The sequence below is a fragment of the Cherax quadricarinatus genome, chromosome 86, assembly GCF_038502225.1.
Source record: "Cherax quadricarinatus isolate ZL_2023a chromosome 86, ASM3850222v1, whole genome shotgun sequence".
Taxonomy (NCBI): Eukaryota; Metazoa; Arthropoda; class Malacostraca; order Decapoda; family Parastacidae; genus Cherax; species Cherax quadricarinatus.
Window position 1 is genome coordinate 556969 of NC_091377.1, and position 21567 is coordinate 578535.

The 21567-nt window shown below is 43.3% G+C and overlaps 1 protein-coding gene across 7 annotated transcripts in view; it reads left to right on the forward strand.

The window, feature by feature from the left end:
- The first annotated feature begins 2921 nt into the window (after window positions 1-2921).
- The window catches only part of LOC128702958 (glutamate receptor ionotropic, kainate 2), a 449498-nt gene continuing 430852 nt past the window's right edge, over window positions 2922-21567 (forward strand). For 3 of the 7 annotated variants that reach the window (XM_070103547.1, XM_070103549.1, XM_070103550.1), the window contains exon 1: window positions 2923-4921. In XM_070103547.1, coding sequence (XP_069959648.1) covers window positions 4117-4921 — 805 coding nt within the window. In that variant the 5' untranslated portion in view covers window positions 2923-4116. Of the gene's footprint in view, window positions 4922-21567 lie in introns of all 7 variants that reach the window. The other 4 variants (XM_070103551.1, XM_070103552.1, XM_070103548.1 and 1 more) reach the window with 3 other exon arrangements.

The following is a 21567-nucleotide window of genomic DNA, read 5'->3' on the forward strand; positions in this document are numbered from 1 at the left end:
TATCCTGGGTGGTTAACCCTCCCTACCCTGGGTTATCCTAGGTGGCTAACCCTCCCTACCCTGGGTTATCCTGGGTGGCTAACACTCCCTACCCCTGGGTTATCCTGGGTGGTTAACCCTCCCTACCCTGGGTTATTCTGGGTGGTTAACACTCCCTACCCTGGGTTATCCTGGGTTGTTAACCCTCCCTACCCTGGGTTATCCTGGGTGGCTAACCCTCCCTACCCTGGGTTATCCTGGGTGGCTAACCCTCCCTACCCTGTGTTATCCTGGGTGGCTAACACTCCCTACCCCTGGGTTATCCTGGGTGGTTAACCCTCCCTACCCTGGGTTATCCTGGGTGGTTAACCCTCCCTACCCTGGGTTATCCTGGGTGGTTAACCCTCCCTACCCTGGGTTATCCTGGGTGGTTAACCCTCCCTACCCTGGGTTATCTTGGGTGGTCAACCCTCCCTACCCTGGGTTATCCTGGGTGGGTAACCCTCCTTATTTATTACCTGTCCACGATGGAGAAAGCTGGGCAGTGGGCACGACTGGGATGATGAGGGTCTTTTCAAACACTAATCTAATCCCATACCCGATTAACAAAACTGCAATAACAAACAAACCACAGAACCATTAGTTCAAACCCCACCCGTTCCATGGTTTATTCCACAGTCATCTGGGAGTATTGTTGGAATTAACTTCCACCATGTAACCGAACCAGGATATACGCCGAGAATTTTTGAACACCTTCCCCTTGACGGCCAACACTCGCTACTATATCAGTTTATTAAGCGTGAAACACTGATCCCTGAGGCGATGATAGGCCATACGTACAATCCAGGGGTGATTCTGACAGTCCTTATTCCGCTACGGGACTGGCGGACGGAACCTCGAGCCACTGGAGGAATAATGTTAACCTCCTCCGCCACGCTACTGAAAGGGTCATAAACTTCTGTAAATCACGGGAATCACCAGGAGCCACTAGACTGAAGAATATTAACCTCCACTACTATTAAAAGGGTCATAAACTTCTGTAAATCACGGGAATCACCAGGAGCCACTGGACTGAAGAATATTAACCTCCACTACTATTGAAAGGGTCATAACCTTCTGTAAATCACGGGAATCATCAGTAGCCACTGGACTGAAGAGTATTAACCTCCGCCACTACTGAAAGGGTCATAACCTTCTGTAAATCACGGGAATCACCAGGAGCCACTGGACTGAAGAATATTAACCTCCACTACTATTGAAAGGGTCATAACCTTCTGTAAATCACGGGAATCACCAGGAGCCACTGGACTGAAGAATATTAACCTCCACTACTACTGAAGGGTTATAACCTTGTGTAAATCACGGGAATCACCAGGAGCCACTGGACTGAAGAATATTAACCTCCACTACTACTGAAGGGTTATAACCTTGTGTAAATCACGGGAATCACCAGGAGCCACTAGACTGAAGAATATTAACTTCCACTACTATTGAAAGGGTTTTACCTTCTGTAAATCACGGGAATCACCAGGAGCCACTGGACTGAAGAATATTAACCTCCACTACTACTGAAGGGTTATAACCTTGTGTAAATCACGGGAATCACCAGAGACACAAGAGATACCTTCTTGAGCCTCAGAGAGTTGCTACGCTGACGCCTCCAGCTTCCACTTCAGTTGTCAAACTGGAGGCATGGACCCGGCTACCTCTCCAGGAGGATAAGCTAAATTTAGATTAGTACGTGTATATGAAGTGCTAAACCTATTAGGGTCATTCAGCACGAAGAGTTGTGAAGGCTCGATCCTCCGTCCCCTTTCAGTCAGCCAGGTTAGATGACAAAATTCCAGGCTCGAACCATCTAAAGTCCAGTTATACTGGAACAATACACAAATAACCTGTACAAAGTTAATGACCCAAGTAGGACCGAAACGTCGTCATAAGTTTATTTTATGTGCGGATTATTCGTGTAAGAAGCCATTCGTATGAATATTTTTTTTTCTGAAATCCGTCGTTTAGAATACTAATACTGAAGTAACAAGTCAGGTGAAGTACCTGTGATCAGTTTCGAGAGTTTTCTGGCTGACTGTCCAACCAGGCTATTGCTGCTGGCGGCTCGCTGGTTTACATTGCCATCACAGCCTAATTGATCTGACACTTTGCGTAGGCAGTGGCTCGGTTTCTTCTTGAAGACCTCTTCACTATCCCTGACAATATTTCCAATATCTGCTTATACGAATTTCGTACTTTTTTCTAATTATTACGACTCAGCGCTGTAGGCTCGAACCAACGAACTCCAATAAGAGAGAAGAAATCGAATGTGAAAATGACTCGTATAAGACAGGAGAGTCTAGGGGCACCACAAATATTGACAGTGTTATTTAATTGTGTCTATGGCACCTTTGCTTTTCCACTGGGTATAATTTACACTTCCTCTCACACCTTTCACTCCAGCAGGTTGTTATGGCAGTATGTAGGTTTGGGATCTTTTCTAGTTGTAGACAGTTGACTTAAATCCAATTTTCGAGTTGCAATTGCTTCTGATGTGGCTGTTAGTCTTACATTCGTGTCTGTACGCTTATTTTAAGGTGTCTGTTGTGTGGATGGAGAGGCGGGGGTGGATGTAGTGGTGGGGAAGGGTAATTAAGTTTAATTAAGTAAAAGTACATAAATACAGTTATGGAAATTATCATACATAGTTACGTACATGTAAATTACCTAGGATAACCCCAAAAAGTCAATGTAACTGATTTCCATTGGGGTCTTTGAGTGACGTCGTGGAGGGAGTGGTGATGGGGGCGAGGTATGATGGGTGTGGTGGAGACAGGTGTGGTGAAGGGAGTGGTGATGGAGGCGGGTGTGGTGGAGGGAGTGGTGGGTGGAGAGAGAGAGAGAGAGAGAGAGAGAGAGAGAGAGAGAGAGAGAGAGACGGACTGGCACTCTAGGCTGGCGGAGGCCGCGGTGACTGGTGATGGAGGTGTGGTGGTGGCGAAGCCAGTTGTGTGCTGGAACCCGGTAAGGATACTTGCGCACCGCTTTCTACTCTCCACCACGCTGCCGCCGCTGTGCCGCCGCTGCCATCCTTCTCACTGCCACCGCCCTACCACCTTTCCACAACACAGACCTCACCACCACTCTCCAATCCATCACACCAATCACATAGCACCAAACGTCGAAACTCTTCCAGGCTCAAAGTTTTTAGTGTTACTCAAACGTTTCTGAAGTTTCCGTTGCATTATTAAAAAAAACAAGAATTTTCCTTCTAAAGTTCAAATTTTTGGAAAAAATTGTACTGTCTTGGAGACAGTGTGACTGCCGCCCAGACATCTATATTGTGAAAATAACTTCCAGCCAATAAATTTTTATGGCCTGGAAGCAGTTTCCAAAATTTGTCTTCGTTGATATTCGATATGTTTTGTGCAGATAATTGAATTGGGAAAAGTGCGACGTAGGAGTGTCGATAATAAAGATGAAGCAATGAATAAGGACAGATGAAGATGTGATAATTAGTAATAAAATAGAAAGAAAGTCAATATCTGATAATTTATAGTTACGGTCCAGGAGGGACCGATGCGTTATCTAAAGTGTTTTTCCCCAAGTGTTCGATATTCGTGAATTGTTCCAGCCACGTTATTGCGATTTTTATTTTTAAACTATCACGGATTGATTAATACCCCTTCTGGTGAGGAGCGTTCACCAGTATGGTCATTGTTTCTTGTTATAAGCTTATGCCTTCATCTTAAAGGCAAAGAATTTGGAAAATATGGCTTGAGAAAATCTAAGACGATTTGTAAAGCAAAAATCTATAAAAAAAATGTTTATTGAAAATGCCAGGCTGAATACTGGGCGATGTTCATGTGTGAATTTAAAAGGTTTATAAATTTTGTGTCTATACCGAAGATTTTTGACCTTCCAAAAACAGTGTAAGTTCGTTTTTTGAGGTGTCGAAGAATAATTTGGGTTCCTTTTAGAGAAATGGAATCAATAGCCACGTAATTAATGAAAAAGAATAAGGAGAGACGGTAGGACTTGTATGGGCTTCCTGCAGTGTTCCTCTATTCTTATGTTCTTCTGATAGAAGGGTTCAAATACCTGTGTTTACTAATTTAAAAATTTAGTTCGGCAGATGGTCGGCCCAACATGGGGACCAGAGATAAACAACTGCTGAAGGCTGAACCAGTGCCAACAAGGCTGGTCAGTGAGAGGCAAACACTGAGAATAAATATAAACGATACAAATATGTATTGTATTGTCGGGAAAGGAAGAGCTGAAGAAGGAGTGGTAAGAGGAGCCTTTAGTCACGAGTCTAGTCAGATCGTAAAAGGGAAACTACCTACCGGGAACAAGTCTTGCTTCCGTGGGACGGCCGGGGACTGCGGCAGACCACGCTCCTGGATACGAAAGCCTCTACTGGTGGGAGGACAAGAAAAAGAAAGAGAAAAGAAAAGCGTTATGAGCAATGAAAGGTCCATCAAGGAGGCAACTTTACCCTGTGATATAACGAAATCTTTCTTCTTGGGTCCTCTCATGGGTGAAGTAGCAAGAAGTCTCAGACATTGTAGTGCAGCAAATGAGGCTCCCTCAGCCGTCCTAGGGGACATTTATAACACGGTTCCACAACAGGCCTCACCAAACCTTTGTAACAGTAACCAGCCGCCTTTAGTAATCCCAAGACTGATAGCCTATAATAACCTTCAACTTGAGCGTCTGTCAGACAGTGTAACGTCAATAGACGACGTTAAGATGACACATTCCCGTCAGATCAAATCCCGTAGGAGAAGACAGACTGAGGAGACGCTTAAGTGTTCTCAGGCGATATTCAATATACAGAATTCTTCTCTAAGACCACCACAGTGCTCTTACAATGTAGGGTGGTGGTCAGTGATGTTCCTTATGGCCATGCTTCTACCCACCACCATGGGCCTTCCTGCAATCATCAGAATAGGTGAGTAATGTGCTCAATTACCGACCCCAATGAAAATAAGTCACTTCGACTGATTTTTGGCTTATTCTAGGTAATTCACACGTATGTTACTATGTATCATAACTTGTATAACTACGTGTACCTGTACCTTAATAAACTTACTCTGGGCGGCACAACTCACAATATACAATAAGGATTGTAGATGAATGGTTCAGAGAACCGACATGTTGATAAATTAGACACATGTGCAACTCTTGGGTATCTTTATTGAGGAAACGTTTCGCCACACAGTGGCTTCATCAGTCCATACAAAGGAGAAACTTGAAGAACAGGAGGAGAATGAGGTAATCAGTCGCTCAACCTTGAGTCGATGTGGTCAGTCCATCAATCTTGAATAGAATACGGCATATGAGCGGAGAAGCAGGTTATAAACCGTTTCTCCTTTGTATGGACTGAGGAAGCCACTGTGTGGCGAAACGTGTCCTCAATAAAGATACCCAAGAGTTGCACATGTGTCAAATTTATCATACAATAAGAAACAGAAACGTCACAATACCGTGACTGGAGCAATACACAAACAACCTACACATAGGAAAATGTGACGTACGACATTTCGCTCCGACCTTGACCATTAAGTAGCCGGACCGAAACGTCGTTGTACGGGTTATATGTGTAATGTACAAGGAACTCTCTAATAAGACTTCTCTACACAGTGCGAGTTTTTATAAACGTGATTAGACAAATTCCTTAAAATCTGCATAGCACCGTCAATAGACCTTCCTAATAAACGATTTTTAATTCTGCAAAGACTTTTTCAGTCACATTTACGAAAATAACTTACTGTGTAGAGAAGCATTAACATGCTGGGGTGGATATATGCCTCGAAATGACATATATACGTGGATATATGTCCTGAAATGACATATATACGTGGATATATGTCCTGAAATGACATATGTACGTGGATATATGTCCTGAAATGACATATATACGTGAATATATGTCCTAAAATGACATATATACGTGGATATATGCCTCAAAATGACATATATACGTGGATATATGTCCTGAAATGACATATATACGTGGATATATGTCCTGAAATGACATATATACGTGAATATATGTCCTGAAATGACATATATACGTGGATATATGTCCTGAAATGACATATATACGTGGATATATGTCCTGAAATGACATATATACGTGGATATATGTCCTGAAATGACATATATACGTGAATATATGTCTTGAAATGATATATACGTAGATATAAATCCTGAAATGATGTAATCGTGGATATACGTCGTGAAATGATATATTCATGAATATACCTCCTGAACTGTACACAAGTGTCATTATCCAGTGACTCATAATGTCTACATAAACCTAATAATCCTATTTCAGCCTAAGTCAAGTTAAATCGCTATTATCCTACCCAAGGATAAAGCCCAGAAATATCCAAGGTTTACCACCATCCTCCCCCCATCACGGAAGGATACCAGGCATTCTGGTATCCTTCTGGGTGGGATACCAGGCAACGGCTTGATACAGCTCCTGGAGAGCGAAACGTTGCCGCAATAAAATGTGGCACGAGTTGCGCTTAACATCCTGGTGTGCAGGATGGGGGGTAGGGGGGTGCTCTGATGCCGGTGAAGGGCTCTTGATCCAAGGGAGTAATACTATTTTTCCGCTGGGTAAAGGTTGATTATCTCCCATTCCTCAGGAGCTGTATGTGACTCTCCCATCGGATTCAGTTTTTTACAAATAATAATAATAGTAATAATAATAATAATAATAATAATAATAATAATAATAATAATAATAATAATAATAATAATAATTATAATAACTACAATTATAGTAATATTATTATTATTATTATTATTATCATTATTATTATTATTATTATTATTATTATTATTATTATTATTATTATTATTATTATTATTATTATTATTATTATTATTATTATTATTATTATTATTATTATTAATGGAAATACTTGTTCTCTGTACGTCAAGATTGGTTAGTTAATTTAGTATATTTATCATACACCCCATACCCATGGTGTGGGTGGTAGTTACCACATACCCATGGTGTGGGTGGTAGTTACCCCATACCCATGGTGAGGGTGGTAGTCACCACATACCCATGGTGTGGGTGGTAGTTACCCCATACCCATGGTGAGGGTGTAGTCACCACATACCCATGGTGTGGGTGGTAATCACCATATACCCATGGTGTGGGTGGTAGTCACCACATACCCATGGTGTGGGTGGTAGTCACCACATACCCATGGTGTGGGTGGTAGTCAGAAGATTACAGAGGTACATAATGGGTCCAGGGACTGTACCGCAAAGTTTTGATAGTTGAACAAGTTACAGTGGTAATGAACAAGTTACAGTGGTAATGGACAAGTTACAGTGGTAATGAACAAGTTACAGTGGTAATGAACAAGTTACAGTGGTAATGAACAAGTTACAGTGGTAATGAACAAGTTACAGTGGTAATGAAAAAGTTACAGTGGTAATGAACAAGTTACAGTGGTAATGAAGAAGTTACAGTGGTAATGAACAAGTTACATTGGTAATGAACAAGTTACAGTGGTAATGAACAAGTTACAGTGGTAATGAACAAGTTACAGTGGTAATGAACAAGTTACAGTGGTGATGAACAAGTTACAGTGGTAATGAACAAGTTACAGTGGTAATGAACAAGTTACAGTGGTAATGAACAAGTTACAGACAGTGGTAATGAACAAGTTACAGTGGTAATGAACAAGTTACAGTGGTAATGAAAAAGTTACAGTGGTAATGAACAAGTTACAGTGGTAATGAACAAGTTACAGTGGTAATGAACAAGTTACATTGGTAATGAACAAGTTACAGTGGTAATGAACAAGTTACAGTGGTAATGAACAAGTTACAGTGGTAATGAACAAGTTACAGTGGTAATGAACAAGTTACAGACAGTGGTAATGAACAAGTTACAGTGGTAATGAACAAGTTACAGTGGTAATGAACAAGTTACAGACAGTGGTAATGAACAAGTTACAGTGGTAATGAACAAGTTACAGTGGTAATGAACAAGTTACAGACAGTGGTAATGAACAAGTTACAGTGGTAATGAACAAGTTACAGTGGTGATGAACAAGTTACAGTGGTAATGAACAAGTTACAGTGGTAATGAACAAGTTACAGTGGTAATGAACAAGTTACAGACAGTGGTAATGAACAAGTTACAGTGGTAATGAACAAGTTACAGTGGTAATGAACAAGTTACAGTGGTAATGAACAAGTTACAGTGGTAATGAACAAGTTACAGTGGTAATGAACATGTTACAGTGGTAATGAACATGTTACAGTGGTAATGAACATGTTACAGTGGTAATGAACATGTTACAGTGGTAATGAACATGTTACAGTGGTAATGAACAAGTTATAGTGGTAATGAACAAGTTACAGTGGTAATGAACAAGTTACAGTGGTAATGAACAAGTTACAGTGGTAATGAACAAGTTACAGTGGTAATGAACAAGTTACAGTGGTAATGAACAAGTTACAGTGGTAATGAACAAGTTACAGTGGTAATGAACAAGTTACAGTGGTAATGGACAAGTTACAGTGGTAATGAACAAGTTACAGTGGTAATGAACAAGTTACAGTGGTAATGAACAAGTTACAGTGGTAATGAACAAGTTACAGTGGTAATGAACAAGTTACAGTGGTAATGAACAAGTTACAGTGGTAATGAACAAGTTACAGCGGTAATGAACAAGTTACAGTGGTAATGAACAAGTTACAGCTTTAATAAACAAGTTACAGCGGTAATGAACAAGTTACAGTGGTAATGAACAAGTTACAGTGGTAATGAACAAGTTACAGTGGTAATGCACAAGTTACAGCGGTAATGAACAAGTTACAGTGGTAATGATCAAGTTACAGTGGTAATGAACAAGTTACAGCTTTAATAAACAAGTTACAGCGGTAATGAACAAGTTACAGTGGTAATGAACAAGTTACAGTGGTAATGAACAAGTTACAGTGGTAATGAACAAGTTACAGCGGTAATGAACAAGTTACAGTGGTAATGAACAAGTTACAGCGGTAATGAACAAGTTACAGTGGTAATGAACAAGTTACAGTGGTAATGAACAAGTTACAGTGGTAATGAACAAGTTACAGGGGTAATGAACAAGTTACAGTGGTAATGAACAAGTTACAGCGGTAATGAACAAGTTACAGTGGTAATGAACAAGTTACAGTGGTAATGAACAAGTTACAGTGGTAATGAACAAGTTACAGTGGTAATGAACAAGTTACAGTGATAATGAACAAGTTACAGTGGTAATGAACAAGTTACAGTGGTGATGAACAAGTTACAGTGGTAATGAACAAGTTACAGTGGTAATGAACAAGTTACAGTGGTAATGAACAAGTTACAGTGGTAATGAACAAGTTACAGTGGTAACGAACAAGTTACAGCAGTAATGAACAAGTTACAGTGGTAATGAACAAATTACAGTGGTAATGAACAAGTTACAGTGGTAATGAACAAGTTACAGTGGTAATGAACAAGTTACAGTGGTAATGAACAAGTTACAGTGGTAATGAACAAGTTACAGCGGTAATGAACAAGTTACATTTTTTATTCTTTGTACCAAGATCCCATAATGTTGCAGTGTCTGACAGATGTTATGAATGGTTTTGAAAACCGACAAGTTGAAGAACTGAGACACTTATGCAACGTATGGGAATCTTTACTGAAGTAACGTTTGGCCACACACTGGCTGAGGGACTGATTACCTCAAACTCCTCCTCTCCTTTTACCTTCCTGCTTTGTACTAGACTGATGAAGTCACTGTGTGGCGAAACGTTTCTTCAGAAAAGATTCCCATATGTTGCATAAGTGTCTCAATTCTTCATCCAAGCAGGTGTTGGTTTCATTTCTCTTATGTTAGTTAAGTAGGTAGATCATCCAGGCAGGTGTTGGTTTCATTTCTCTTATGTTAGTTAAGTAGGTGGATCATCCAGGCAGGTGTTGGTTTCATTTCTCTTATGTTAGTTAAGTAGGTGGATCATCCAGGCAGGTGTTGGTTTCATTTCTCTTATGTTAGTTAAGTAGGTGGATCATCCAGGCAGGTGTTGGATTCATTTCTCTTATGTTAGTTAAGTAGGTAAATCATCCAGGCAGGTGTTGGTTTCATTTCTCTTATGTTAGTTAAGTAGGTAGATCATCCAGGCAGGTGTTGGTTTCATTTCTTTTATGTTAGTTAAGTAGGTAGATCATCCAGGCAGGTGTTGGTTTCATTTCTCTTATGTTAGTTAAGTAGGTAAATCATCCAGGCAGGTGTTGGTTTCATTTCTCTTATGTTAGTTAAGTAGGTAGATCATCCAGGCAGGTGTTGGTTTCATTTCTCTTATGTTAGTTAAGTAGGTGGATCATCCAGGCAGGTGTTGGTTTCATTTCTCTTATGTTAGTTAAGTAGGTGGATCATCCAGGCAGGTGTTGGATTCATTTCTCTTATGTTAGTTAAGTAGGTAAATCATCCAGGCAGGTGTTGGTTTCATTTCTCTTATGTTAGTTAAGTAGGTAGATCATCCAGGCAGGTGTTGGTTTCATTTCTCTTATGTTAGTTAAGTAGGTAAATCATCCAGGCAGGTGTTGGTTTCATTTCTCTTATGTTAGTTAAGTAGGTGGATCATCCAGGCAGGTGTTGGTTTCATTTCTTTTATGTTAGTTAAGTAGGTAAATCATCCAGGCAGGTGTTGGTTTCATTTCTCTTATGTTAGTTAAGTAGGTGGATCATCCAGGCAGGTGTTGGATTCATTTCTCTTATGTTAGTTAAGTAGGTAAATCATCCAGGCAGGTGTTGGTTTCATTTCTCTTATGTTAGTTAAGTAGGTAGATCATCCAGGCAGGTGTTGGTTTCATTTCTCTTATGTTAGTTAAGTAGGTAAATCATCCAGGCAGGTGTTGGTTTCATTTCTCTTATGTTAGTTAAGTAGGTAGATCATCCAGGCAGGTGTTGGTTTCATTTCTCTTATGTTAGTTAAGTAGGTGGATCATCCAGGCAGGTGTTGGTTTCATTTCTCTTATGTTAGTTAAGTAGGTAAATCATCCAGGCAGGTGTTGGTTTCATTTCTCTTATGTTAGTTAAGTAGGTAGATCATCCAGGCAGGTGTTGGTTTCATTTCTCTTATGTTAGTTAAGTAGGTGGATCATCCAGGCAGGTGTTGGTTTCATTTCTCTTATGTTAGTTAAGTAGGTGGATCATCCAGGCAGGTGTTGGATTCATTTCTCTTATGTTAGTTAAGTAGGTAAATCATCCAGGCAGGTGTTGGTTTCATTTCTCTTATGTTAGTTAAGTAGGTAGATCATCCAGGCAGGTGTTGGCTTCATTTCTTTTATGTTAGTTAAGTAGGTACATCATCCAGGCAGGTGTTGGTTTCATTTCTCTTATGTTAGTTAAGTAGGTAAATCATCCAGGCAGGTGTTGGTTTCATTTCTCTTATGTTAGTTAAGTAGGTGGATCATCCAGGCAGGTGTTGGTTTCATTTCTTTTATGTTAGTTAAGTAGGTGGATCATCCAGGCAGGTGTTGGTTTCATTTCTTTTATGTTAGTTAAGTAGGTAGATCAACCAGGCAGGTGTTGGTTTCATTTCTCTTATGTTAGTTAAGTAGGTACATCATCCAGGCAGGTGTTGGTTTCATTTCTCTTATGTTAGTTAAGTAGGTAGATCATCCAGGCAGGTGTTGGTTTCATTTCTCTTATGTTAGTTAAGTAGGTAGATCATCCAGGCAGGTGTTGGTTTCATTTCTCTTATGTTAGTTAAGTAGGTACATCATCCAGGCAGGTGTTGGTTTCATTTCTCTTATGTTAGTTAAGTAGGTAGATCATCCAGGCAGGTGTTGGTTTCATTTCTCTTATGTTAGTTAAGTAGGTAGATCATCCAGGCAGGTGTTGGTTTCATTTCTCTTATGTTAGTTAAGTAGGTGGATCATCTAGGCAGGTGTTGGTTTCATTTCTCTTATGTTAGTTAAGTAGGTAGATCATCCAGGCAGGTGTTGGTTTCATTTCTCTTATGTTAGTTAAGTAGGTACATCATCCAGGCAGGTGTTGGTTTCATTTCTCTTATGTTAGTTAAGTAGGTACATCATCCAGGCAGGTGTTGGTTTCATTTCTCTTATGTTAGTTAAGTAGGTACATCATCCAGGCAGGTGTTGGTTTCATTTCTCTTATGTTAGTTAAGTAGGTAGATCATCCAGGCAGATGTTGAGACCATCTTTCATGCAATGATTAAATGTGTTGGCCTTCAAATGTAAGGACTGGTGAAGGCTCGATCCTCCTTCAGGGAAGCGAGAGGTAAACGCAAAAACTGCATTCACAGAAGCAACTTTAAGAAATGAAAGATACCGAAGGACTGATCTCTTACTGACTCTGTAATTAACATCCCTGGCAGGAGTCCAGAGCTGGGTTGACTATTGGCAGCCGGGGAGATTACTATCTAGCCTTGTTATATACGATGTTCCGTAGAGCTTTCAGTTTCACGGACCTGACTTGTGTGAGTCTGACTTCAAAGAACATGGACGGAGATGGTCCAAGTAACTTATGTAAATATACTCCTATGATCCCACACAGGAAACACAGACATGCACACAGACACACACAGACTCACACACACTTACGACTGTGATTAAGGAGTTGTGAATCGACATCTGCAAACACATATAGGTGAGTACACACACACATGCATACACACAGGAAGTGGAATAGCCTAGAAAGCGACGTAGTGGAGGCAGGAACCATACATAGTTTTAAGACGAGGTTTGATAAAGTTCATGGAGCAGGGAGAGAGAGGACCTGGTAGCAAACAGTGAAGAAGTGGGGCCAGGAACTATGACTCGACCCCTGCAACCACAAATAGGTGAGAACACACACAAGAAAGCTAATTTAAACCACCTAAGCTGACGATCTCTGAGGCAAGAAACACACAGACACTGAAACACACTTCTTAAAAAATACACCATACACAGCTTCTAGGATAGACACGATAGGACTCATCAGGCCAAAAACTTTTGAAAACAGTCGCATGGGAGCCTGTACTTACTGCTAGGTGAACAAACACATTTCTTTGTTAGTTTCTGTTTTTGCTCCTTAGTTGTTATTTAGTTGTTATATAGTCTCTGTGTCGTGGATGGGTAGAAAAGACCGGTAGACAAGTAGATGGTAAAGACATAGATGGAAGTCATTTGATGTTTCCTAAATCTTTGTCGTTTGAGTATTGGTTATGGCTGTTTGGTCATGAACTGGACACCCCCCACTCCACACTCCAGTCTTACCTCCCACACTCCAGTCATACCTCTCACACTCCAGTCTTACCTCCCACACTCCAGTCATACCTTTCACACTCCAGTCATACCTCTCACACTCCAGTCTTACCTCCCGCACTCCAGTCATACCTCCCACACTCCAGTCATACCTTTCACACTCCAGTCATACCTTTCACACTCCAGTCATACCTCCCACACTCCAGTCATACCTTTCACACTCCAGTCATACCTCTCGCACTCCAGTCTTACCTCCCACACTCCAGTCATACCTCTCACACTCCAGTCATACCTCTCACACTCCAGTCATACCTCTCACACTCCAGTCATACCTCTCACACTCCAGTCATACATCTCATATTCCAGTCATACATCCCACACTCCAGCCATACCTCTCACACTCCAGTCATACCTCTCACACTCCAGTTATATCTCTCACACTCCAGTCATACCTCTCACACTCCAGTCATACATCTCATATTCCAGTCATACATCCCACACTCCAGCCATACCTCTCACACTCCAGTCATACCTTTCACACTCCAGTTATATCTCTCACACTCCAGTCATACCTCTCACAATCCAGTCATGCCTCTCACACTCCAGTTATATCTCTCACACTCCAGTCATACCTCTCACAATCCAGTCATACCTCTCACTCTCCACACTTCAGTTTTACCAGTCACACTCCAGTCAAATCACCCAAACTCCATTCTTACCTCCCACACTCCAGTCATACCTCCCACACTCCAGTTTTACCTCCCACACTCCAGTCTTACCTCCCACACTGATATTTATGGATAATGAATACAGAAGCGCCTCATTCAAACCATTTGTCATAAGTAAGGACCGGCAACTGTTGCAGAGTCACGCAATATAACACACATACACTGCGTTACCCAGTTACTCATAACCGAGGGGACCTAGATTGGATTCCCGGGTTGGGAGAGACGTATAGACGAGAAATGTCATACGTTACTCCTGTGTGTTCTTCATACCTATTTCAGAAAAGAGGTTCCTGAGTGCTAGTAGAGTGTCGTAGGTGGCATCCTGGGCATGGGACAAAACGTTGCTTTAGCAACTCTCCATACGCCTGTTGTTTCTGGTCACCTAATTATAAATAGGTGCCTGGTATTTCTCGACCGTTTTGGGTGGTATCGTTATCAGGGCGGAACGTGTAAGCAAGTCTCTTTGTACCTGATATCCCTGTTCACCTAGCTGTGTGTGTGTGTGTGTGTGTGTGTGTGTGTGTGTGTGTGTGTGTGTGTGTGTGTGTGTGTGTGTGTGTGTGTGTGTGTGTGTGTGTGTGTGTGTGTGTGTGTGTGTGTGTGTGTGTGTGTGTGTGTGTGTGTGTGTGTGTGTGTGTGTGTGTGTGTGTCTGTTTGTGTGTGTGTGTTTGTCGGAGTGTATGTTTGTGTGTGTGTGTGTGTGTATATGTGTAGGCCTGTGTGTGTGTGTGTGTGTGTGTGTGTGTGTGTGTGTACTCACCTAATTGTACTCACCTAATTGTGGTTGCAGGGGTCGAGACTCAGCTCCTGGCCCCGCCTCTTCACTGATCGCTACTGGATCCTCTCTCTCTCTGCTTCCTGAGCTTTGTCATACCTCTTCTTAAAACTATGTATGGTTCCTGCCTCCACTACTTCACTTGCTAGGCTATTCCACTTGCTGACAACTCTATGACTGAAGAAATACTTCCTAACGTCCCTGTGACTCGTCTGAGTCTTCAGCTTCCAGTTGTGACCCCTTGTCCCTGTGTCCCCTCTCTGGAACATCCTATCTCTGTCCACCTTGTCTATTCCCCGCAGTATCTTGTATGTCGTTATCATGTCTCCCCTGACCCTTCTGTCCTCCAGTGTCGTCAGTCCGATTTCCCTTAACCTTTCCTCGTACGACATTCCCTTGAGCTCTGGGACTAGCCTTGTTGCAAACCTTTGTACTTTCTCTAACTTCTTGACGTGCTTGACCAGGTGTGGGTTCCAGACTGGTGCTGCATACTCCAGTATGGGCCTAACATACACAGTGTACAGTGTCTTGAACGATTCCTTATTGAGGTATCGGAACGCTATTCTCAGGTTTGCCAGGCGCCCGTATGCTGCAGCGGTTATTTGGTTGATGTGTGCCTCCGGTGATGTACTCGGTGTTATGGTCACCCCAAGGTCTTTCTCCCTGAGTGAGGTCTGTAGTCTTTGTCCACCTAGCCTATATTCTGTCTGCGGTCTTCTTTGCCCCTCCCCAATCTTCATGACTTTGCATTTGGCTGGATTGAATTCGAGGAGCCAGTTACTGGACCACATGTCCAGCCTCTCCAGGTCTCTTTGCAGTCCTGCCTCATCCTCGTCCGATTTAATTCTTCTCATCAACTTCACGTCATCTGCGAACAGGGACACTTCAGAGTCTATTCCTTCCATCATGTCGTTCACATATATCAAAAATAGCACTGGTCCTAGAACTGACCCCTGTGGGACCCCGCTCGTAACAGGCGCCCACTGTGATACCTCTTCACGTACCATGACTCGTTGCTGCCTCCCTGTCAGGTATTCCCTTATCCATTGCAGTGCCCTTCCTTTTATGTGTGCCTGATCCTCCAGCTTCTGCACTAATCTCTTGTGGGGAACTGTGTCAAAGGCCTTCCTGCAGTCTAGGAAAACGCAATCTACCCAACCCTCTCTCTCGTGTCTTACTTCTGTTACCTTGTCATAAAACTCCAGGAGGTTTGTGATACAAGATTTGCCTTCCATGAACCCATGCTGGTTTTCATTTATAATCTTGTTCCTTTCCAGGTGTTCGACCACTCTCCTCCTGATAATCTTCTCCATGACTTTGCACACAATACATGTCAGAGACACAGGTCTGTAGTTTAGTGCCTCGTTTCTGTTTCCTTTCTTAAATATGGGGACTACATTAGCTGTCTTCCATTTCTCAGGTAGTTGCCCAGTTTCAAGGGATGTGTTGAAGATTGTGGTTAGAGGCACACACAGCATCTCTGCTCCTTCTCTAAGGACCCATGGGGAGATGTTGTCCGGTCCCATCGCCTTTGAGGTGTCAAGGTCACTTAAGAGCTTCTTCACCTCCTCCTCAGTTGTTCGTATGTCATCCAACACTTGTTGGTATATTCCCTCTTGATGTTCCCTTCTGTGCTGTCTTCCCACAGCCCTTCCTGTCTCTACTGTAAAAACTTCCTTAAATCTCCTGTTCAGCTCCTCACATACCTCCTGATCATTTCTTGTGAGTTCTCCACCTTCTGTCCTTAATCTGATCACCTGGTCTTTGACTGTTGTCTTCCTCCTGATGTGGCTATACAACAGTTTCGGGTCAGTCTTGATTCTCGATGCTATGTCATTTTCATACTGTCGCTGGGCCTCCCTCCTTACCTGTGCGTACTCATTCCTGGCTCTGCGACTGATCTCCCTATTTTCGTGTGTTCTCTGCCTTCTGTACTTTTTCCATTCTCTATTGCACTTTGTTTTTGCCTCCTTACACCGTCGGGTAAACCAGGGGCTTGTTCTGGTCTTCCCGTTGTTACTGTTGCCCTTGGGAATGAACCTTTCCACTGCCTCCTTGCATTTTGTTGCTACATATTCCATCATTTCATTTACTGGCTTTCCTGCCAGTTCTCTGTCCCACTGGACCTCCCGCATGAAGTTCTTCAACCCTATGTAGTCCCCTCTTTTATAGTCAGGCTTTTCCCATTCTACTCCTGTTATTCTCTCCACTTGCAGCTCTACTATGTATTCAAAGCACAGAACCACGTGGTCGCTAGCTCCTAGGGGACTCTCATACTTGATATCCTCAATGTCTGAGCTGCCCAGGGTGAACACAAGGTCCAATCTTGCTGGTTCATCCTCCCCTCTCACTCTGGTAGTGTCCTTAACATGTTGGTGCATGAGGTTTTCCAGCACCACGTCCAACATCCTGGCTCTCCATGTTTCGGGACCCCCATGTGGCTCCAGGTTTTCCCAGTCAATCTCCCTGTGGTTGAAATCCCCCATAACCAGCAACTTTGCTCTGCTGGAGTGAGCTCTTCTTGCCACCTCAGCAAGTGTGTCCACCATTGCTCTGTTGCTCTCTTCATATTCCTCTCTTGGCCTCCTGCAGTTCTGTGGTGGATTATACATCACTGCAATGACCACTTTGTGTTCCCCAGACTGAAGTGTACCTGCTATGTAGTCTCTTTCTCCTGTCTCATCTATTCCTTCCATTTTCTCGAATTTCCATCTGTTTTTTACGAGCAGAGCAACCCCACCTCCCCCCCTACCCCTTCTATCTTTCCTCATGATCTGGTATCCTGGTGGGAAGATTGCATCTGTTATTGTCTCCATGAGTTTTGTTTCTGTAACTGCTATGATGTCTGGGGACTTCTCATTGATTCTTTCTTGCCATTCCTCATGTTTATTCGTTAATCCATCTGCATTTGTGTACCAAACCTTCAACTTCTGTTCTAATACTGTAACTGTGGTGCGGGGGGTGGAAACAGAGGGATCGGTGTGTGATGGTTGGTTTGGAATGTTCAGTTGCCTTGGGGGTGTCGTGGCTGGAGTCCTTCTGCAGGTGTTTCTGGGGGGTGCGCTTGTCCTTCCATTTGATCCTGGGTTATTCTGCTCTCCTTTTTCATTTCCTCCCATTTCTCCTTTCGTTTTTGAACTCTCTCTTTCATTGTCTTCCTTTCGTCCTGTGTTCTGTCTCGGTCGAGGTACACACTCCGGAACTCCTGCTTGCCTCTCAGCCGTGCTTTCTCCTGCAGGATCATGGTTCGGGTTGATTCTGCCTTGAAAATTACTTTGAGAGGCCGATTCCTTTTCTTTGTGAACCACCCAATTCTCCGAAAATTTGCCACCTGGGTCATGTCCCCCTCGCCTATCACCTTCATGATGTCTTCAATCGCTTTTTTCTCCTCCTGCTTTCTTTCATCATAAGTTTCCCCTTTAGCTTCGTCTAGCCCATAGACAAACACGGATCTCTCCCTTTCCACCTCCCACTGTGACTCCCATTGCATCCTCTGATGTGTTTTAGTTCCTTCCCGTGGAGTGTTCCTTCCTTCAGTCCCTTCCCTCGTTATGGCCCCTATGCTTCTTGGTTTATCCTTCCTGCTCACTTGCTCCTGGCCCCCACAGGTATCTGGTAAGGTCCTTGCACATGTCCTAGTTCCATCAATGTCTTCCAACCTCTCTTTCTGTCCTAGAGTGCTCCCTGTCTTTGTTTTGGCCCCATGTGGGTTTGACAGGACCTCTGCATACAGTTTAGTTTCCATGCTTCCTTCGGACCTGTTGTCTGTGTTCGATGTAGCCATTGCCGATGCTACTTCTGTAATATCTTTGTCTATGTGCTGTTTCAGATGTCTCAGCTCCTCTTCTAATCTCTCTATCTTGATTTCTGCTGCTGTGGCCTGTTGCTTCCACCTTCTGCATTCTGCTGCTAACCTCTCTTCCATCTTCCTTTCCAGCTCATCTAGTCTCCTTCCCCAGTCTTCCTCCCTTTTTTTGAGCTCTATCTCCCATTCCTCCCTCTCAGATTCGTCCTTGGAGCCCCTTGTCCTCATCCTTCTCACACTCGTCAACACTATATTCTCTATGTCTATGCTATTTCTATTCTAATTCTGGTAATAGCTTGCAGGAGTGAGTGACCAGGAGTGTGTGTGTGTGTGTGTGTGTGTGTGTGTGTGTGTGTGTGTGTGTGTGTGTGTGTTGTGTGTGTGTGTGTGTGTGTGCACTCACCTAGTTGTACTCACCTAGTTGAGGTTGGGGGTCAAGTCCGAGCTCCTGGCCCCGCCTCTTCACTGATCGCTACTAGGTCACTCTCCCTGAACCGTGAGCTTTATCATACCTCTGCTTAAAGCTATGTATGGATCCTGCCTCCACTACATCGCTTCCCAAACTATTCCACTTCCTGACTACTCTGTGGCTGAAGAAATACTTCCTAACATCCCTGTGATTCATCTGTGTCTTCAACTTCCAACTGTGTCCCCTTGTTACTGTGTCCCATCTCTGGAACATCCTGTCTTTGTCCACCTTGTCAATTCCTCTCAGTATTTTGTATGTCGTTATCATGTCCCCCCTATCTCTCCTGTCCTCCAGTGTCGTCAGGTTGATTTCCCTTAACCTCTTCTCGTAGGACATACCTCTTAGCTCTGGGACTAGTCTTGTTGCAAACCTTTGCACTTTCTCTACTTTTTTACGTGCTTGGCTAGGTGTGGGTTCCAAACTGGTGCCGCATACTCCAATATGGGCCTAACGTACACGGTGTACAGGGTCCTGAACGATTCCTCATTAAGATGTCGGAATGCTGTTCTGAGGTTTGCTAGGCGCCCATATGCTGCAGCAGTTATTTGGTTGATGTGCGCTTCAGGAGATGTGCCTGGTGTTATACTCACCCCAAGATCTTTTTCCTTGAGTGAGGTTTGTAGTCTCTGGCCCCCTAGACTGTACTCCGTCTGCGGTCTTCTTCGCCCTTCCCCAATCTTCATGACTTTGCACTTGGTGGGATTGAACTCCAGGAGCCAATTGCTAGACCAGGTCTGCAGCCTGTCCAGATCCCTTTGTAGTTCTGCCTGGTCTTCGATCGAGTGAATTCTTCTCATCAACTTCACGTCATCTGCAAACAGGGACACCTCAGAGTCTATTCCTTCCGTCATGTCGTTCACAAATACCAGAAACAGCACTGGTCCTAGGACTGACCCCTGTGGGACCCCGCTGGTCACAGGTGCCCACTCTGACACCTCGCCACGTACCATGACTCGCTGCTGTCATCCTGACAAGTATTCCCTGATCCATTGTAGTGCCTTCCCTGTTATCCCTGCTTGGTCCTCCAGTTTTTGCACCAATCTCTTGTGTGGAACTGTGTCAAACGCCTTCTTGCAGTCCAAGAATATGCAATCCACCCACCCCTCTCTCTCTTGTCTTACTGCTGTCACCATGTCATAGAACTCCAGTAGGTTTGTGACACAGGATTTCCCGTCCCTGAAACCATGTTGGCTGCTGTTGATGAGATCATTCCTTTCTAGGTGTTCCACCACTCTTCTGATAATCTTCTCCATGATTTTGCATACTATACATGTCAGTGACACTGGTCTGTAGTTTAATGCTTCATGTCTGTCTCCTTTTTTAAAGATTGGGGCTACATTTGCTGTCTTCCATGCCTCAGGCAATCTCCCTGTTTCGATAGATGTATTGAATATTGTTAAGGGTACACATAGCGCCTCTGCTCCCTCTCTCAGGACCCATGGAGAGATGTTATCTGGTACCATTGCCTTTGAGGTATCTAGCTCACTCAGAAGCCCCTTCACTTCTTCCTCGGTTGTGTGTACCGTGTCCAGCACCTGGTGATGTGCCACACCTCTTCGTCCCTCTGGAGCCCCTTCTGTCTCCTCTGTGAACACTTCTTTGAATCTTTTGTTGAGTTCCTCACATACTTCACGGTCATTTCTTGTTGTCTCTCCTCCTTCCTTCCTTAGCCTGATTACCTGGTCTTTGACTGTTGTTTTCCTCCTGATGTGGCTGTACAACAGTTTCGGGTCAGATTTGGCTTTCGCTGCTATGTCATTTTCATATTGTCTTTGGGCCTCCCTTCTTATCTGTGCATATTCGTTTCTGGCTCTACGACTGCTCTCCTTATTCTCCTGGGTCCTTTGCCTTCTATATTTCTTCCATTCCCTAGCACACTTGTGTGTGTGTGTGAGTGTGTGTGTACTCACCTAGTTGTACTCACCTAGTTGAGGTTGCAGGGGTCGAGTCCAAGCTCCTGGCCCCGCCTCTTCACTGGTCGCCATTAGGTCACTCTCCCTGAACCATGAGCTTTATCGTACCTCTGCTTAAAGCTATGTATGGATCCTACCTCCACTACATCTCTTCCCAAACTATTCCACTTCCTGACTACTCTGTGGCTGAAGAAATACTTCCTAACATCCCTGTGATTCATCTGTGTCTTCAGCTTCCAACTGTGTCCCCTTGTTGCTGTGTCCAGTCTCTGGAACATCCTGTCTTTGTCCACCTTGTCAATTCCTCTCAGTATTTTGTAAGTCGTTATCATGTCCCCCCTATCTCTCCTGTTCTCCAGTGTCGTCAGGTTGACTTCCCCTAACCTCTCCTCGTAGGACATACCTCTTAGCTCTGGGACTAGTCTTGTGGCAAACCTTTGCACTTTCTCTAGTTTCTTTACATGCTTGGCTAGGTGTGGGTTCCAAACTGGTGCCGCATACTCCAATATGGGCCTAACGTACACTCTGTACAGGGTCCTGAACGACTCCTTATTAAGATGTCGGAATGCTGTTCTGAGGTTTGCAAGGCGCCCATATGCTGCAGCAGTTATTTGGTTGATGTGCGCTTCAGGAGATGTGC